At 40.2% G+C, this 17,568-nt stretch overlaps 1 protein-coding gene across 2 annotated transcripts in view; it reads right to left on the bottom strand.

The window, feature by feature from the left end:
• Nucleotides 1–17,568, bottom strand: part of LOC126164184 (ubiquitin-protein ligase E3B) — a 313,945-nt gene that overhangs the window by 239,413 nt on the left and 56,964 nt on the right. For both annotated transcript variants that reach the window (XM_049920218.1, XM_049920219.1), the window contains exon 5: nt 5,275–5,466. In XM_049920218.1, coding sequence (XP_049776175.1) covers nt 5,275–5,466 — 192 coding nt within the window. The remainder of the gene's footprint in view (nt 1–5,274; nt 5,467–17,568) is intronic.

The following is a 17,568-nucleotide window of genomic DNA, read 5'->3' as shown; positions in this document are numbered from 1 at the left end:
ACTCCAAACATACACCGTGCCACGGATGTGGGCCGGTGGGGAATGTATTATCCTACATGGAGGAGAGGGGTATACATCTGGGCTCTGGGCTTCCACAGCACCCAAGATTGTAATCAAAGGCAGCACGACAGCTGTCAACCGCCCACATTCCTTCTAGCTCAATATTTTCCTTGACAGCAGCAATGGGATAACTGACTGTTCCACTACGCCACAAGTGTGCCACAGTGGTTTTATGAGGACAATAATTAACCAGGGTTGACGTTCCAATCTGAACCCGATGGAACACAACTGGAACTCTTACTATGTGGGGCCATACACGCACCCACAAATCACTGGCCCATAATTTGCAGGACTCACACGACCTGGGCCTTACACACTCGGTGCCACGTACCTCCAGAGAACTTGACAAACCCGCGCCACACACTATCTCTGTAGTACTGTGTTCCGTAGGTGGAACAACGCACTGTCAAGTAGCTGGTCATAATGTTTTAGCTCATTAATGTGGAAATCCGTTAGGTGTTATCCTTCACTAAACAAAGAATTCCAACCAAATACCTTAAGCAAAACTTGACTGTCAAAAAGGTCAAGTGTACAAACTGCCTCAAAATCATCAAGAATGATAATCAACATGAGGAATATCTGTACTATTTTCGTGTGGGATGTCGTGGTACGATCTGCACGAGGTACAACGAGCGAGTCTACGCTGGAAGTAAAGTGAAACTTCGACTCAATTTGACATTGGCATCGAAAAAGTTAGCATGGCTGTCATCTGTAGTTTGCAGCAGTAATATTAGGGCTACACCAGAAGACTGGATTACATTCAATCTCCATATCAAACAAAATGTCCACGAAACATTGCAAGCCTAATATCTCCGTTATAGCTTTTTTCAGAAGCTTCAAAACTTTACAAATTGTGGAGTAAAGCCTTTAAACAACCCAAACAGTTCACAAACAGAAAGAGTTTACAAGGCATAAGGTGGAAGCCAAGTCTAGAAAGGAAGGTTTTATGAACACCGAGAGTGTTTTACTGCTGGCTTGGGAAAGGCTGAGAGAAAGTACAGTGGTAGCATATTTGGCCTGCAGTAATATGACACAAACTTTTATCTGTCTCAGTGCATCTGTTCAATTTTCAAGACATTCAAATGACATTTGTTACATGTAGCACATCAGGAGATATATCTTAAAATTTTTCAATTTCTATTTATAACATGAGATATTTATCTAATTTACTTATCACTCTTATGTTTTGATGGAAATGTCTAAACATATAATGCATATTATAATTATTACCCTCCGCGTTGCCCATGTTACCATTTTTTCTTTCTCCACCAATTAATAAAATCTTCTGGCTATTGTGCTGTGGTCAATGGATTTCACAAGTAAACCCAACATTTTGACCCCATCTGTCAAGGACAGTTTCAAGGGGGATCATAGCTTCTTTGAGAGTCCAGTTGACACCCTGGCCCACTAAGTTGACGCATGCTTCCACACAATGTCATGATGCCACATCTTTGAATACCCGACTGCAACTGGTCATTTGCGATTACAGTCATCCACTCTTCCAATCATCCAACTGTGGAACACTGGTAGGCATCTTCTTCAGCACCAGGATGCAAATGATGTTCATTTTTACACCCTCCTCTTCCCTATTGAAATTCCTGAGGTGTTTTACAATCTCTATGCCCCCTCTGTATAACTTTTCATGCTGCCCCATTGTTGCTTCCAGTGCTTGAGTCCTATCAAAATGAATGTAGTAATTTACTGGCTGCAAAGTATATTCCACAACACATGATCTGTCAATCACCCCCCTTCTGCAATTGACCTTGCGTTCCTCTAGTCACTTGTTTTTGTAGTACCAAAATACACCTTCCCAAAACTGCACAAAATCCTATAAATTCCTGCTTCTTCCAGGGGCTTGAGAGCATCCTTGGCAAATTTTAGGTGATCTTGTGTCTTCTGGGTGAGTTCGTAGATTACCACATAGTTCCTTTTTTTCAAGATAACTTCATATGCCCTCAGCAATGTTCTTAATGAAAGGCAGGAAATCACAGGTGCTCGTGCATTGCTAGGATTTCTGTGTGGTGTTCTTAATGCTCTTTTTACCTCAGCATATGAATAACTATTCTTGAGCAATGCACTGTGAGACATTTTAATTACGTGTCGAGCAGTTCTGTTTCATAGATGATCCTTGCTCTATCCACCAACATTTTTATGTTGCCTCTCTTTTGATGTGGTCGGTAGTTCGAATTCTGGTGTAAGTAACAGTCTGCATCATAACAGTGTGCATGACTTTACAGTAAACTGTGTGGCCTAAGCTACCATCTTCTTTCTTGAAAACTTGCAGATCACGAAAATTTAATCTTCTGCCTGTGTCCTCCTTCATGATAGACCATATCTTGAGATTAATCCTGTTGAGATGCTGCTGAAAACAACCTAGTTCCTCTCTGCCATGTCTCCACAAAACAAACATATCATCCACATAGTGGACCCAAATATTCAGTTCTTTGTTAGCAGTTTCCAATGCCTGCTCCTTAAATTTTTCCCTAAAAACATTCACTATAACTGGGCTTGAGGGGCTCCTCATAGCCAAGCCATCTGCCTGTTCGTAGAACCATTGTCCCACATTTAAAATCATGGTTGTGATGTAATATTTAAACAATTCTACAATATTGGAAGGAAAAATCCAATTCAGCCATTGCAACACATTTAGCGAAGCCATAGATGCCATATCAAAAGTAACTAATAGAGCCTCTGGCTAGACCACTATGCTCTTTGATTTACAGATAAAATGTGGAGAGTGGGAGGGGTGAGATTAGCAGATCATCAGCTACGGAACATGCTTTGCAGCTAGGAGACCACCACACTGATTTTGATACAACTCAAACACTGGCACAGCCACTAGCAGATACCATGAAGGGCTATACAAAAAGGCCTTAGAGATAGTAAAATAACCCAGCTGTAGGGATTGTAAAATACCCCACGAATTTTGATAGGAAGAAGAAGGGTGTGAAATTGAATGAAATATGGATCCCAGTGCTGAAGAAGTTGCGGTCACATATTTGAAGTATGGTCCACCTCCATAACTGAGTGGTCAGTGTAGACAGTTGCCCCATGGAGGATCTGGGTTCGATTCCCAGTACAACGAAGGAATTTTCTTCGGTGGGAGGAGTGGTACGGGATGCACTCGGCTTTGTAATGCTAACTGAGTAGCTACTTGACAAAGCAGCAGGGGATCCATAGACTGGGAACTCTACAAAATGGCTAGGAGAGCACTGTGTTGACCATATCCCCCTCCATACTGCTTTTGTGCACTGCTGCTAGGCAGAGGATGACACGGCAGCTGGTAGACATCCTCCGGGGCTTCACAGACTGGCACGGAGCTCGTTATTCAAAGTACGTGATGTCACGCCACTGCGCAGAAGCACATGTACACGGAATTTTGCTGCAGTCAGTAGCGATCCAGGGTGTGAATCAGACATTCAAAGAAACTTTGATCGAGCACGAGAATATATTCCACACATGGAAACAAAAGACTGGGTTTAAATATGAAATCCATTCAGCCATGACACAGTAGACCAGAAGATTTTATTAACTGTGACATGTCTACCAGTGAAAGTTTACAATCTCCACCAACTGTCAGAACTGTGCCTGCAGTTAATTGACAGCTCTGTCATTTGGAAACATTTACGGTAAAAAAAACGTACTGAAAATATTAGAAATTGGAGGGATCACACAGGCAATGCTCCAGTTATACAAATGCTTCTGGAAAGCAGTAACAAAAGTAAACTCTTACCAGAAATATTTTGACATACACCACAATGTGTGCGGTGGCATCTCTCGATGAAGGACACGTCAGTACCACCCACACGTCTCTCGAAGCTCCTCATTTGCACATACGACACTGTTCCTTACGGAGCAGATCATTCCGATGCCGTCCCACGATACGCGGGTACTACCGGGTGCACCTCTGCCCACCCTCAGGTGAGCACAGATAGTGAGGTACAGCAGGCTACCTGCCCGGCAGACACGCTCCCACACGCACAAGCTGCCACTGCCTGCACGCACTCGACCACTGCTTTTCCGTCACACAGCCCACGGCCCAGACATCTGACAGCCCCCACGTCGCTCGTCTGCCTGTCCCCTCCTACTCACATCCGACCACTCACCGGTGGGATCGCGAGCTAGAATGATCCGAACCGGGGCTCACGACATCAGTCAAAGAATATTAAGACCTTCACATTTGTGGAATGTAGCTCACATCACCCTCAGTTGCCTAGTGCAGCTGACGTTACGGCACAAACTATGTCCGGCATCCTAAATAATAGCAACACAGTCTGCATTACCGAGATATTTTGCCAGACAGCATTAATCACAGATCATTGCCGAGTTCTGAACTCAACTTAAAAATACTAGTCGGCAGTATTCGATAGCGAGGGAGTTCGGACATCACCCTCCTACTCGGTCCTTCTAGCCCTACAACTACGACTAGCCTTAACGTGCATTTCATTCGCTGTCTGGTCACAGAGTTCCTTCAGCTGGGTGTACACATTTATCTAGAATCAGCACAGATCTAGAATCTGACTTACGTCTCTCCAGTGCGTCGACTGATTTGACAGGTTCCACCACAATCCAATCACCTGCTATACTGGTAACTCTAATATAGCCAACTATAGCTTTCAACTGTTCTATTTCCGCTTGTGTTACTGGTAGATCAGCCTTTTAATTTTATGTCAGCTGGTTTTTCTCCACAATCGTGTAGCAACAGGCACATCTACTACAGAGCCAAATGCTAGCCACTGTTTCACAGCATTTGACATGGAAAAATTGTAAGCAGCCCTAACACTGTCTGTCATTTTTCTCTACTCTGCAGCTATTCTCATACGTGTCAATAGTAATGATTCTTTTTTAAGTCTAGACACATTATTTAGTAATTAGGTGAATTTTTACTGTTTGATTTCAAACAAAAAATGACTGACTTATGATACATATTTTACAACAAGACACTCTTGCGATATTAACAATATTTAATTTGCTAAATGACAAGAGTCAGTGAAAGGTGATGTTTCCTGTAGTACGTGATTCAGTTACCAGTTAAAAAGTAACAGGAAAATCAGTCTGAATTGACCACGTTGTCATAGCTACGGTTTCCCTCTCTTCTTCTACTATTATTATTATTATTATTATTATTATTATTATTATTATTACTAGCATTATTATTTACAGTTACAAAGTGTTCCTTACACTTACTATTCACTGCTTTGAAATAATACTCACAGTAAAACTTGGGAAATAAAGTTCTCGTAAGGCATCTTCACGCTGAATGTAGGCAAGGTGTATCAGATTTGCTAGAAGACAAAGGGCATAGTTGCCTTCCAGAACATTAAATACTATCCTAGTATTCTGTTCCAAATTCAGAAGGTCCAAACTTCTGCCAAATATTTCATGGCTGATGATGGCAGAAACACACTAAAATAATAACAAAGTAATAGAGACAGATGTAAAATGAGATATAACAGCTAACGAAGAGCACTACAGCTGACATTAAGTTAAACGACTCAACTTCAAGCCTTTACTACTTATAATATTCACAAAGTGCCAACTGGTGGCACATGAAATTTGTTATAAGACAGTAATTTCTTTTTTATTTAATATTATAAATAGCTGACCTGTCAGCTCTAAAATGCGTCTGTTAAGAAGTCAATCAATTTCTGCAAAATAATGAATGTAGTAAAGATCTGAAGATGAATCCTCATTTAACAGAAAGACATTACAATACTACAGTATGTTGATAATTTTTATTTTGGGACAATCTAATTACAACTGAACAAAACACAATTTTTTGTTTTTCCTCTCACCAAGTCATCTTCAGTGGCCTGGAATATGTACATATATTTGTTTGTATATTTAGTTTAGATTCAGAACATTGAAAATTATAAACATACCATAATATCACAAGCAAAACAGGATGACATGACTACAAGAGCTGAAAACACTATAATAATAATGTTACATAGCACAGCTCAACTTGACTAGAAGAAGGGATTGGTTGGTAGGACATGTTCTAAGGCATCAAGGGATCACCAATTTAGTATTGGAGGGCAGCGTGGAGGGTAAAAATCGTAAAGGGAGACCAAGAGATGAATACACTAAGCAGATTCACAAGGATGTAGGTTGCAATAGATACTGGGAGATGAAGAAGCTTGCAAAGGATAGAGTAGCATGGAGAGCTGCATCAAACCAGTCTCAGGAATGAAGACCAAAACAACAGCACAGCTAACCAAAAATTATGTAATGTATGTGTCAAGCTGCTGCTCACAACATAGTGGAGATGCTGAGTCACAAACAGGCACAAAAAAAGACTGTCACAAATAAAGTTTTCAGCCATTAAGGCCTTCGTTGACAATAGACGACGACACACACACACACACACACACACACACACACACACACACAACTGCAGGCTGAAACAACTGGAACCACGGGGCCGTGAAGTGTGGTTTCAGTTGCCTGAGCCTGCAGTCGTGTGTGTGAGTTGAGTTTGTGTGTGTGTGTGTGTGTGTGTGTGTGTGTGTGTGTGTGTGTGTGTAAGTGTCATTTATTGTCAACAAAGGCCTTAATGGCCAGAAACGTTATTTGTGACAGTGTTTTTGTTGTACCTATCTGCGACTGAGCATCTCCAATATGTGTTGAGTAGCAACTTTCCTTTGCATAATATTGTTACAATCCATCCTGGATTTTCCATTGTTTGATTTTTGTAGGTATCAGGCTCATATACCACAATTTAGTTACACTGCATCATTTAAAGTTATAAGAATTATAAGGCTAAAAGTAAGTATAATAAAGGTTTTAGTAGAGTTAAACACAAATATTCTTCAGCTAATTAAGATGAGTATAAGTAAACTACTCTTAGCTTCATTCCTACTTATACTGCTGTTTTTACAAATTGATAAGGCTTATTTATTGTAGAGCAAACTGCTCATATTTCTTACCCCATGTAGACTCTTGTTCAGTATTTGTCTCATAAGATGAATGTCTGCACTTGACTGTGTATTATAATAATAACCCAACTTCTCAGTTATTGTTAATGCAGGTTCCTGTCACAGTTGCATACAGTTTCTTGATGGTGACTAATTCTAAATGTTAACATTTGCTCTCAAAATGATTACCTGCATTTTGAATGTTTGTTAGAGCATAATTCCACTCATACACTTGCATGGTATCAACATAATACAGACCCACATCACAAATGTGGTATGATTATACTTACAGTAAGCTAGACTAGTCTGTCAAATGTACCATTTCTGAATAATAGTGATACTATATTTGTTGTATGGATCTATATTACGTAGATGTCATTCATCTGTCTCAGTGGAATTATGCTCTAATGAACACTTGAAATGCATGCAGTCGTTTGAGAATGATGTTAACATTTAAACCTAAGCATCACCAAGAAACTGTATGTACATATGACAGAAACCCGAACAAATAATAATCAGATTTAAGTTTCTATTACTTTCACCAACAAAATATTGGAATTAAATACACTTACTCATCTCAAACAAGTGTAGTTCCTTGTTTAGAAGAGTTCCATTTTTATATATAAATCTAGGAACAGACAATATTTTTAATTCCCTAGAAACTGGCTTAATGGGTGTTTGATGAGACACCTGTTGCATCATCTTTAAGAGCCTCTTTCGCATCACAAACATTTTCCTATGTATTGAGCCCTGGGTTGCCATAAGAGATAGTTAAAAGCACTAATGCAAAATAAACTGTCTTTAGGGTGTGATATCACAGAAATGTCAAAGGATTTGAAAAGCCTGGCACAAACTACTCGATCTTTTGAACAGCTTTCCTTTGTGCATAACAAATTATAAATTATATTCTATCCACAGCATGAGAAATTTTATATCCTTCACTTGTTCTATTGTTGCATCACTTCTTATTATGGGATCTGTAGAGGTAGGGTGCTTTTTGGAGCACTGAGCAGCATACGAGCAGGTTTGCTTTCATTTAACAGTAGGGTATTATTGTACACCCAGGATATTAGTTTGTTAATGAAGTCAGTTAACTCACTGCTCATTCTTTGAACCTACAGAATTTGGAAAAGGAGATTTGTTTCATCTGCAAAAAAATTAAGTAATGCTTTAGATATATTCAGAGGCAGATCATTGATCTGTTGGGCCTCAAGCACACTATAAGAGCGTGGCAACTTCAATTTCAATAAGCTCTTGGTGGTCTGGCAACCCATTTGATATATTTTGAACATTCAGTAGTGTAGTGAAAGAATTATAAACCAGTGTATCAATAGAGCTGTTGTAGGTGGTAGCTATTCTAGTGGACTCTCTGCCAATATTTGACATGTCATGTGTAGCAGTAACGTTGCTTGTGTTGTAAAGCCATCATCAGAGCCATTAGAAAGGAAGATTAAGGTTATTATCCTGCAACTGAGGAGGTCATTAGAGAAAGAGCAGCTCAGATGGGAAAAAGAGACAAAAGAAATTAGCTGTGTCGATACGGGGGGGAGGGGTTTATTAGTGATTGGGAGTTCCAACATTAGGCGGGTGATGGAGCCCCTTAGGGAAATAGCGGAAAGGTCGGGGAAGAAGGCCAGTGTTCATTCTGTCTGCTTGCTGGAGGGGGGGGGGGGGGGGGGGTGTCTCATCCGAGATGTGGAGAAGACCCTGCTGGTGGAGATAGAGAGCACTGGGTACACCCGACTGCAAATTGTTGCTCATGTTGGCACCAATGTCTCCTGCCATCTGGGTTCAGATGTCATCCTCAGTTCATACAGGCGGTTGGCGGAGTTGGTGAAGACGGAAAGCCTCACGCGCGGGGTGGAATCTGAGCTAACTATTTGTAGTATTGTTCCCAGAACTGATCGCAGTCCTCTGGTTTGGAGCCGAGTGGAAGGCTTAAACCAGAGGCTCAGACGATTCTGCAGAGATCTGGGGTGCAAATTTCTCGACCTCTGCTATTGGGTGGAGAAATGTAGGGTCTCCCTGAATAGGTCAGGCATGCACTACATGCAGGAAGCGGCTACAAGGGTAGCGGAGTACGTGTGGAGTGCACATGTGGGTTTTTTAGGTTAGAGAATTCCCTCCCTAGGCCCGACAAGATGCCTCCTGACACGCGGCAAGGTGGGAGTAGGCAAAAGGTAACAGGGAATAACAATATTAATCTGCTAATAGTAAACTGCAGGAGTGTCTATAGAAAGGTCCCAGAACGGCTCTCATTAATAAACGGTCACAATACCCACATAGTACTAGAGACAGAAAGTTGGCTAAAACCAGACGTAAACAGTAATGAAATTCTAAACTCAGATTTGAATGTATACCGCAGAGACAGGCTGGACAGTGAAGGGGGAGGCGTGTTTCTAGCGATAAGAAGTGCAATAGTATCGAAGGAAATTGACGGAGATCCGAAATGTGAAATAATTTGGGTGAAGGTCACGGTTAAAGCAGGCTCAGACATGGTAATTGGATGTCTCTATAGGCCCCCTGGCTCAGCAGCTGTTGTGGCTGAGCACCTGAAGGATAATTTGCAAAATATTTCGAGTAGATTTCCCCATCATGTTATAGTTCTGGGTGGAGATTTTAATTTGCCAGATATAGACTGGGAGACTCAAACGTTCATAACGGGTGGCAGGGACAAGGAATCCAGTGAAAATTTTTTAAGTGCTTTATCTTAAAACTACCTTGAGCAGTTAAACAGAGAACTGACTCGTGGCGATAACATATTTGACCATCTGGTGACAAACAGACCCGAACTATTTGAAACAGTTAACGCAGAACAGGGAATCAGCGATCATAAAGCGGTTACTGCATCGATGATTTCAGCCATAAATAGAAACATTAAAAAAGGTAGGAAGATTTTTCTGTTTAGCAAAAGTGACAAAAAGCAGATTTCAGAGTACCTGATGGCTCAACACAAAAGTGTTGTCTCAAGTACAGATAGTGTTGAGGATCAGTGGACAAAGTTCAAAACCATCATACAATATGTGTTAGATGAGTATGTGGCAAGCAATATCGTAAGAGATGGAAGGTGGGGCAGAAGAGTGGGTATAGAGCAGGACATCCTCTTACCCCTAGTTCTGTGGCAGTGATGGTGGGCTTTGTAGCTAAATAATCTGGAGATAAAACAGAACCCAATTCTGAACCAGCTGTTGTAAGGAACAAAGTGTGGAAGAAGTGATAGAAGTAACGGGCATTATCTCGAAAGCAACAAAAGATCCCTCTACATTTGTGGAAAGCTAGACAATGTAAAACAGGAGAGGGCTAAACATGACATACACATACTAGGAGTAATTGAAATAAAATGGCCTGAGAAAGGGGATTTATTGAGCAATAACTTTAGAATTTTACACTTGGAAGAAGAAGGAAGTTATCCAGGTGTAGAGATAGTACAACGTAAAAGTGTAGCCATAAGAGTTTAGAACTATGTGTAATAAAATGACAGAATAGTTACACTGAGAACAAAGAATGAGCTAGTTGACATGGTACTGACACAAATGTACAACCCAACTGTGGTGTCGCTCACCACAGACACCATATGTCACTTTGTAAGTCATAGGTTAGTACCAGACATTCCTAGTACTGCTACGAGAAGCAGGTACACAGCAATCACGGCTGCCAACTGACAGCCACACTATAGACACACCCACTTCAGTCAGAACACGCAGTGCCACTATCTAAGTAGATAAGAGGCCACCACAAGCCATAATCACCTCTCTTCAATAGTGCGATCTATGTCTGCGAGCATTCTGCCTTTCTCTCAGGGACTACAGTGTATTAATACTTGGCTACAGACTAGGATACACTAGAATTTGTGACTGGATCCACCAGGACTTGTGTTCTTTCACCTCTTTAAGTAAACAATTTTTACCTAACAGTTGTTGTGTCTCTCATCCTCTGCCTTTAACCCAAGCATCACTACACGATACAAAACACTGGTGCTGATGAAACGTTTCCAAATTGTTGGATTTGTGCCTTGCTGACAAAATAACGCAACAACAACAACAACAAAGATAGCGTGTGTTTCTTGTCTGTTGCATTGCTTGTGTACTGACCTTTTTGTGTTTCACAACATCCTGACCTGCAACTTGCTATTTTCATTGTTTTCTTTTACAGATGCAGATTTATTATTATTATTATTATTATTATTATTATTAGTCTTTTCTGTGACTTCTAATTGAGACATTCTTTACAGCTCCAGTGTTTACATTTTATTTTTATTCAGTTGCTGTTTTATACTACACCATTGACAATGTACTGCAGGAAATGTCTCTAAATCAAGATCTTCAGTTGCAGGTTCTGCAAATTCAACAACTTGTTGCACGAATAACGCAAGTGGTACCATTCCAAAAAAATCTGCATCGCTTGCTGCATCTCAAGTGGCACCACAACAGGCACCTCCTGTGTGGGCACCAAAGTTTCAGACATTCGAGACACAGCAGGAACACTGGCTGGAATTCCGTGCTCAGATCAACACTCTTCACTGCACATCATATCCAATTATGGACAGAAAACCTCAATTTTTTGGCAACACTAGGCATCAAAATACACCAATTGGTGTTGAAATTTTTTCCCACCACCCAACCTGAAAGTGTATACTACAATGACTCGACTGCTGCGTTAGACAAATACTTTGATGAACAAGTGAAGGTGTGAATTTGGTAGATATAACAGAATATGACAATTCGAGATGCAAATACCCACAATGTGTCCGATTCTACATTCAGAGGGCAAAAACCAAACTATCTGGACCCAAGTTTGAAGCAAGTGTTGAAATTAATAGTGTCTCAGAGCTCTTACAAGAGAGCTCGACTTAGACTGTCTTCACATTTCCCTGTTTGTGGACCATATTGTCACTACAATTCATCTCTGCTCAACTGACTTTCCTTGCTATGCCACGTGCCTGCAAATAGGGATGAAAGCATACAGGTTGCGCGACCAGTTCGTGCACCATGACATGCCGAGTCACAGCTAGTGCTAGACTACACTGGTGTGCTGGCCAGTTAGCACGAGGAGTTAAATCTTGTCCTCCGTGCTTTATATCACAGAAGCAGCAGTCGTTCCCCTCCTGTGACACAAAGTGTTTTCGCTGAGGCAAGCACCGACATGTACAATTAGTATTCTGCTGAGGCAAGCACTGACACGTAGAATCGGTATGTCTGCAAAACTGAAAGTCAAACAAGCAATCTGTTCCTTATTTTAAGAGCCAGTGTATGAATGTCAATATCGTACTTTCAAAGCCATTTAGTATTAATCATTGTGTGAAGTCAGTGTCGTAATCAATGTCAAAGAAATCTCCGAACTCTTCTCATATTTGGCAAACCAAAAACCTTTAAGTTTTTGACATTTTGTAGATTGCTAATTGCAACATGCACACATGCAATTAAACATGGGAGCTTAAGTGACAATTTTGAACAGACGCATGTGTGAACTGTTAGGAAAGCATTAATTGAACAAGTCACAGACAACCCTCTCAGTTTGCAATGATCACAAAATCCCAATTCTTATGAACTTCCAGTATGCTGGAGTAATTATAGGGTAGCAAATTGTGTTAATCACTAAAATGGAAAAATGACCAAAGTTGCAAATTTAACTTTCATTTACTTGATGTCTACTTTTGGGTCATGGCCCATTTTCAAATCATCCAGATATATGACTATATACGATATTGACTATATGGATGATTCCAAAATGGGCCCCGATCCAAAATTAGTCAAGTAAATAAAAGTGAAATTTGCAACTTTGGCTGTTTTTCTCTTGTAGTGATTTGCCATTTTTCACAATGTTACAAAGATTGTTTCATTCAAAGTATTGCATTCAAAGGATAGTCAAAACATTTGTGATACTGATTTGTTCAATCTTTTTGGGTTGCAATACAGGACAACGTACTTTCTGCTAATTTTTCTGTACTTTAGGACAGTGTTTCAAAACTCTGTGCTAAATTCAGTGAACTTTTTCAGAACAGCCTATGAAAAGCAACCAATTTTGAAGTGTAAATTATACTGAAGGCAACTACGCAACCTCGGTTTTGCTGGGAACAGCCCATCTCTCAGGTAGGTAGAGAACAAGTGGTGCAACAATTGTTAACCTGGCAGGACAAAGGCACTCACTCCAGTGCATTATGAAACTGTCTGACAAATTAAGACTGTGTGCTGATTTCAAATCAATAGTGAATCCTCAAAGAGTGAATTACTTATTTCCATTACCATGGCCTGATGAACTGATGGATAAGCTAAGAGCAGTTCACTTGTTCTCTAAAAGAGACTTTCAGTATGACTATTTGCAGATTCAATTACACAAGCAGTCTTAGAAATATTTTGTGATCAACACCCACATGGAGTTAGTCTGGTTTTTTACATCTGTCATTTGGGAGTGCTTCATTGCCTGCAATTTTTCAATGCTGTCTTTAACAGCTGACTGCTACAGTGCCTTTGTGCACAAACTATGTAGACAATATTGTGGTTTTGCGTCATACTCCGAAGGAACACCTTTCTAATCTGAGATGTTCATTTCAAGTTTATTTAATTGCAACCGAGTTCTTAGGCCTTATGCCCAGGGCATCCACCCTTTGAAGTCTCACTTGACTGCATTCGTGATCTGATATGCAAGGTGTGAGACAGGAGAAATACCCTCAGACTTCATGAAGAATGCAAGAATTTCAATTCAAAAAGAAGGAAAGTGCTGATACTGACATAATGTATTTATAGAAGGATAGAAAAACTGACTGAAGCCAACCGTGCCAAAGACCTGTTTGCATTCCAGAGAACTGTACGAAAAGGTGAGGCATTATTGACCGTACAGCTTTCCTTAGAAAATAGGCTGAAAAAGGCAAGTATATATTTATAGCATTTGTAAATTCAGAGAAAGTTTTTGACAATGTCAGCTGGGTGGCACTCTTTGAAATTTTGAGGGTAACAGGGTATAATACATGCATCGAAATATTATTTACAACTTGTACAGAAACCATATTGCAGTTATAAGAACTGAAGGACATGAAATGGAACCAGTAATTAAGAAGGATGTGACACCAGGTTGTAGCATAAGTTATTCAATCTGTACACTGACCAAGCAGTAAAAGAAACCAGTGAGAAATTTCGAAAGTCCAGGGAGAAGAAATAAAAACTTAGAGGTCTGCCAATGGTGATTTAATTCTGTCAGCAATGGCAAAGAACTTGGAAGAATGGCTGAATGGAATGGATACTGTCTTGAAAAGAGATTATAAAATGAACATCGCCATCTCCAAAAGTAAAAAAGGTAATGGAATGTAGTCATGTTAACTCAGGCAATAGTCAGGAATTAGACTGGCAAATAAGATACTAAAAGTAATAGAAGAGTATTGCTATTTGGACAGAAAAATAACTGAAGATGCCTGTAGAGAGAACATAAAATGCAGTCTGGCAACAGTAGGACAAGTATCTCTGAAACAGTGGAATATGCTAACGTCTAACATAAATTTAAGTGTTAGGAAGTCTTTCCTGAAGGTATTTGTCTAGAGTGTAACCATGTACAAAAGTGAAATGAGGACAATAATCAGTTGACCCAGGTAGAAAATAGAAGCTTTTGAAATGTGGTGCTATAGAAGAATGCTGAAGATAAGATGGGGGTAGACTGAATAACTAATGAGGAAAATGAAATATATGCTATAATTGGACTAAAGGGGATCAGTTTTGATAGGATTTATCCTGAGGCATCAAGGAACAGTCAGTATGGTAATGGATGAAAATGTGGGGAGTAAAACTTGTAGAGGGGGAGAGGGGGACTAGGTAGGCCTCTGACCTCTATGAGCGGTGACAAGGCACAAAATTTCCAACATCTTGACACCTACTCCCAGTTTCACTGTCTTTCAATCACTTTCCACAGACGTGAACTGCTGACCAGCTTCACCATTTCTGAGATGCTCATTCACAGATGCCAGACTGTAACAACCCTCCCTTTGTCAAAATCGAATATGTTAGTGAATTTCCCTGTTTGTGGCCCATATTGTCACTACAATTCATCTCTGCTCAACTGACTTTCCTTGCTATGCCACGTGCCTGCAATGCCACTAAGCAGCATTCAACAATGGCCAGTCCTTGTAATACCCGGCTCATCAGTGTATATTAAACTAGGGAAACCCCAGTACCAAATGAATATGAAACTCTAAAATGTGAAAAAGATTGTACCTCAAGTCTATTGTCACACATGTGGCAAATATTGATATGAATAATATATAATCAAATAGGCAATAAAACTGAACCACATTCAGCTTAAGATGAGTTTGGATTAAGACAGAACAGAGACACAAGGAAAGCTATCACAGTGTTACGACAGATTACGGACGAACTGCTAGACGTATGAAAACCATTATTTATTGCATTTGTAGACCTGCAAAAACCCTTTGAAAAAGTGAAGATTATGTCTAGCACTGATCTACAGTTTGGAGACAGCTGAATTGTATACAAATTGTATAAAAAGCAGAGAGGCATCATACAGTCAAAAGGCAAAGATAAAAGAGTACTTCTAACACACAAATTGTCACTAGTTTGTTCAACACATATACTGACAGAGGCGTTGAGGAAAATGTAAAGAGGATATGGAAGGGGTTGAAAACTAAGGGAATGGAAATCAAATTCATAAGATTTGCTGATGACATAGCTATTATTAAGTATAACGATGGGCAATTGAAAGAAAAGGAAATTTGAAGAATGAACATTATCTTGTCGGAGAAATATGACAAGAAAATTAATACAAAGAAATCCAAAATAATGATATGTAACCAACAACATATTGCAGCAGGCATTATAATTAATGATATACCATTCAGACAAGTACCTTTAACTACTTTGCTAGTTCAGCTTACATAAATAGCTCAATTACACAGGCAAAAGCAGCCTATTATAAGAAAAATGTACCACTTACAGCAAAGAGCCTAGTTGTACAGATCAAAAACTGATTTATTAATGGTTTTGTCTCGAGTGTGGCCTTGCACGACTCCTAAATGTGGGATATTGGTGCATGCGACAAGGAATATCTGGAGGCATTTGAAAGGCGGTGCTGGAGAATAATTTGAAAGATCTGCTCACTACAGAAAATAAGATATCGATTAACTGGCCACCTCCACTGTCAACAGTTTTCTTGTTAACATAGTGGATGGAATGACCTGAGGAAAGAAAGGAAGAAAAAGACCTACAATCCAAAACTCCTGATGGATTGGATGTGATAAGAGCATGCTCAAGTGAAGAAGTGAAGAGAGTAACAGGGAACAGAGAGGACTGGAGAAGAAGAATCTTCAGACTGAAACCTAAGAAGACTCCAGAATAAGTAACACAGGGTTCTCGGGATGAACACCATGTTCTCACGCTGCTTTATCCATATATGCCAGTGTAGTATGACTACAATGCCACCATCCTACATATATGAGTGGATTCATTAGCTAAGAATATACCTTGCAGTGCAATGAATTATGGAAGCAACAATTTGTTAAATGTCACAATAAATAGCACTGCTTTAAAATGTTTCCACTGGTTTCCTTATGGTACTTTGGGCAGACTAAGCAGCTGAGTTTGTTCGCTGGGTCGTGTGTTCATACTTTTTAGAAGAATTAGTAGCAGAGATTTCTGTCATCCTCAGAATCTTGACAACCGAGACAAGAATACTGAGCCCCGAGACGCACAAAAGTCCACTGCCAGACACAGTAAAGGTCACTACACAGCGGCAAGTCCCACAGCAGCAGGCATCGACGCACACTACTGGGTTTCCCAAATACGATGCAAGCTACTGATGAGTGAGTGTCATTCACTCACTCTACTGCACTGCCTGTAATTTACATAACGTGGCACATTCATTATACAAACACCAAAGGATTATGGGTGGCTAAACCCCTTTTTTCTGTAATAATGACTACATAAGAATTGCGAAAAAAGACAGGTTTTAGTTGTAAGATCCCAACATGTCTACAAGAATATTATTATTTAACTGTAAAATATGTATTCACTCCATCCCCTTTCACAAAAGAACATATTCACCACACATATTACAAAAAGTAAACAATATAGAGGATATGCTGAGTCATGATAGGCACAGCAAGAAGACTTTCACAATTAAAGCTTTTGACCATTGGCCTTCATCAACAAAACACACACACACACACACACAAATGCAAACACAACTCACACACGACTGCAGTCTCAGGCAGCTGAAACCACACTTTGAGCAGCAGCAGCAGCACCAGTGCATGACGGGAGGGACTACTGGGTGGGGGTAAGGAGGAGGCTGGGGTGGGAAGGGGGAAGGATAGTATGGTGGGGGGTGTGGAATGACGGCTGACGGCTATGTAGTGCTGGAATGGGAACAGAGAAGGGGCTGGACGGGTGAGGACAGTGACTAACGAAGGTTGAGGCGAGGAGGGTTACGGGAACGTAGGTTGTACTGCAGGTAAAGTTCCCTCCTGCATAATTCAGAAAAGCTGGTGTTGGTGGGAAGGACCCATATGGCATTCCATCCTGAATTTTCCATTGTTTTGTTAAAAATTAAACAATGGAAGATCCATTGCTGAGCAAAAGTAATTGTATGAGGA

This window comes from Schistocerca cancellata, chromosome 1, assembly GCF_023864275.1.
Source record: "Schistocerca cancellata isolate TAMUIC-IGC-003103 chromosome 1, iqSchCanc2.1, whole genome shotgun sequence".
Taxonomy (NCBI): domain Eukaryota; kingdom Metazoa; phylum Arthropoda; class Insecta; order Orthoptera; family Acrididae; genus Schistocerca; species Schistocerca cancellata.
Note: the sequence above shows the minus strand (reverse complement) of the source record. Positions and strands in the feature narration are given on the sequence as shown.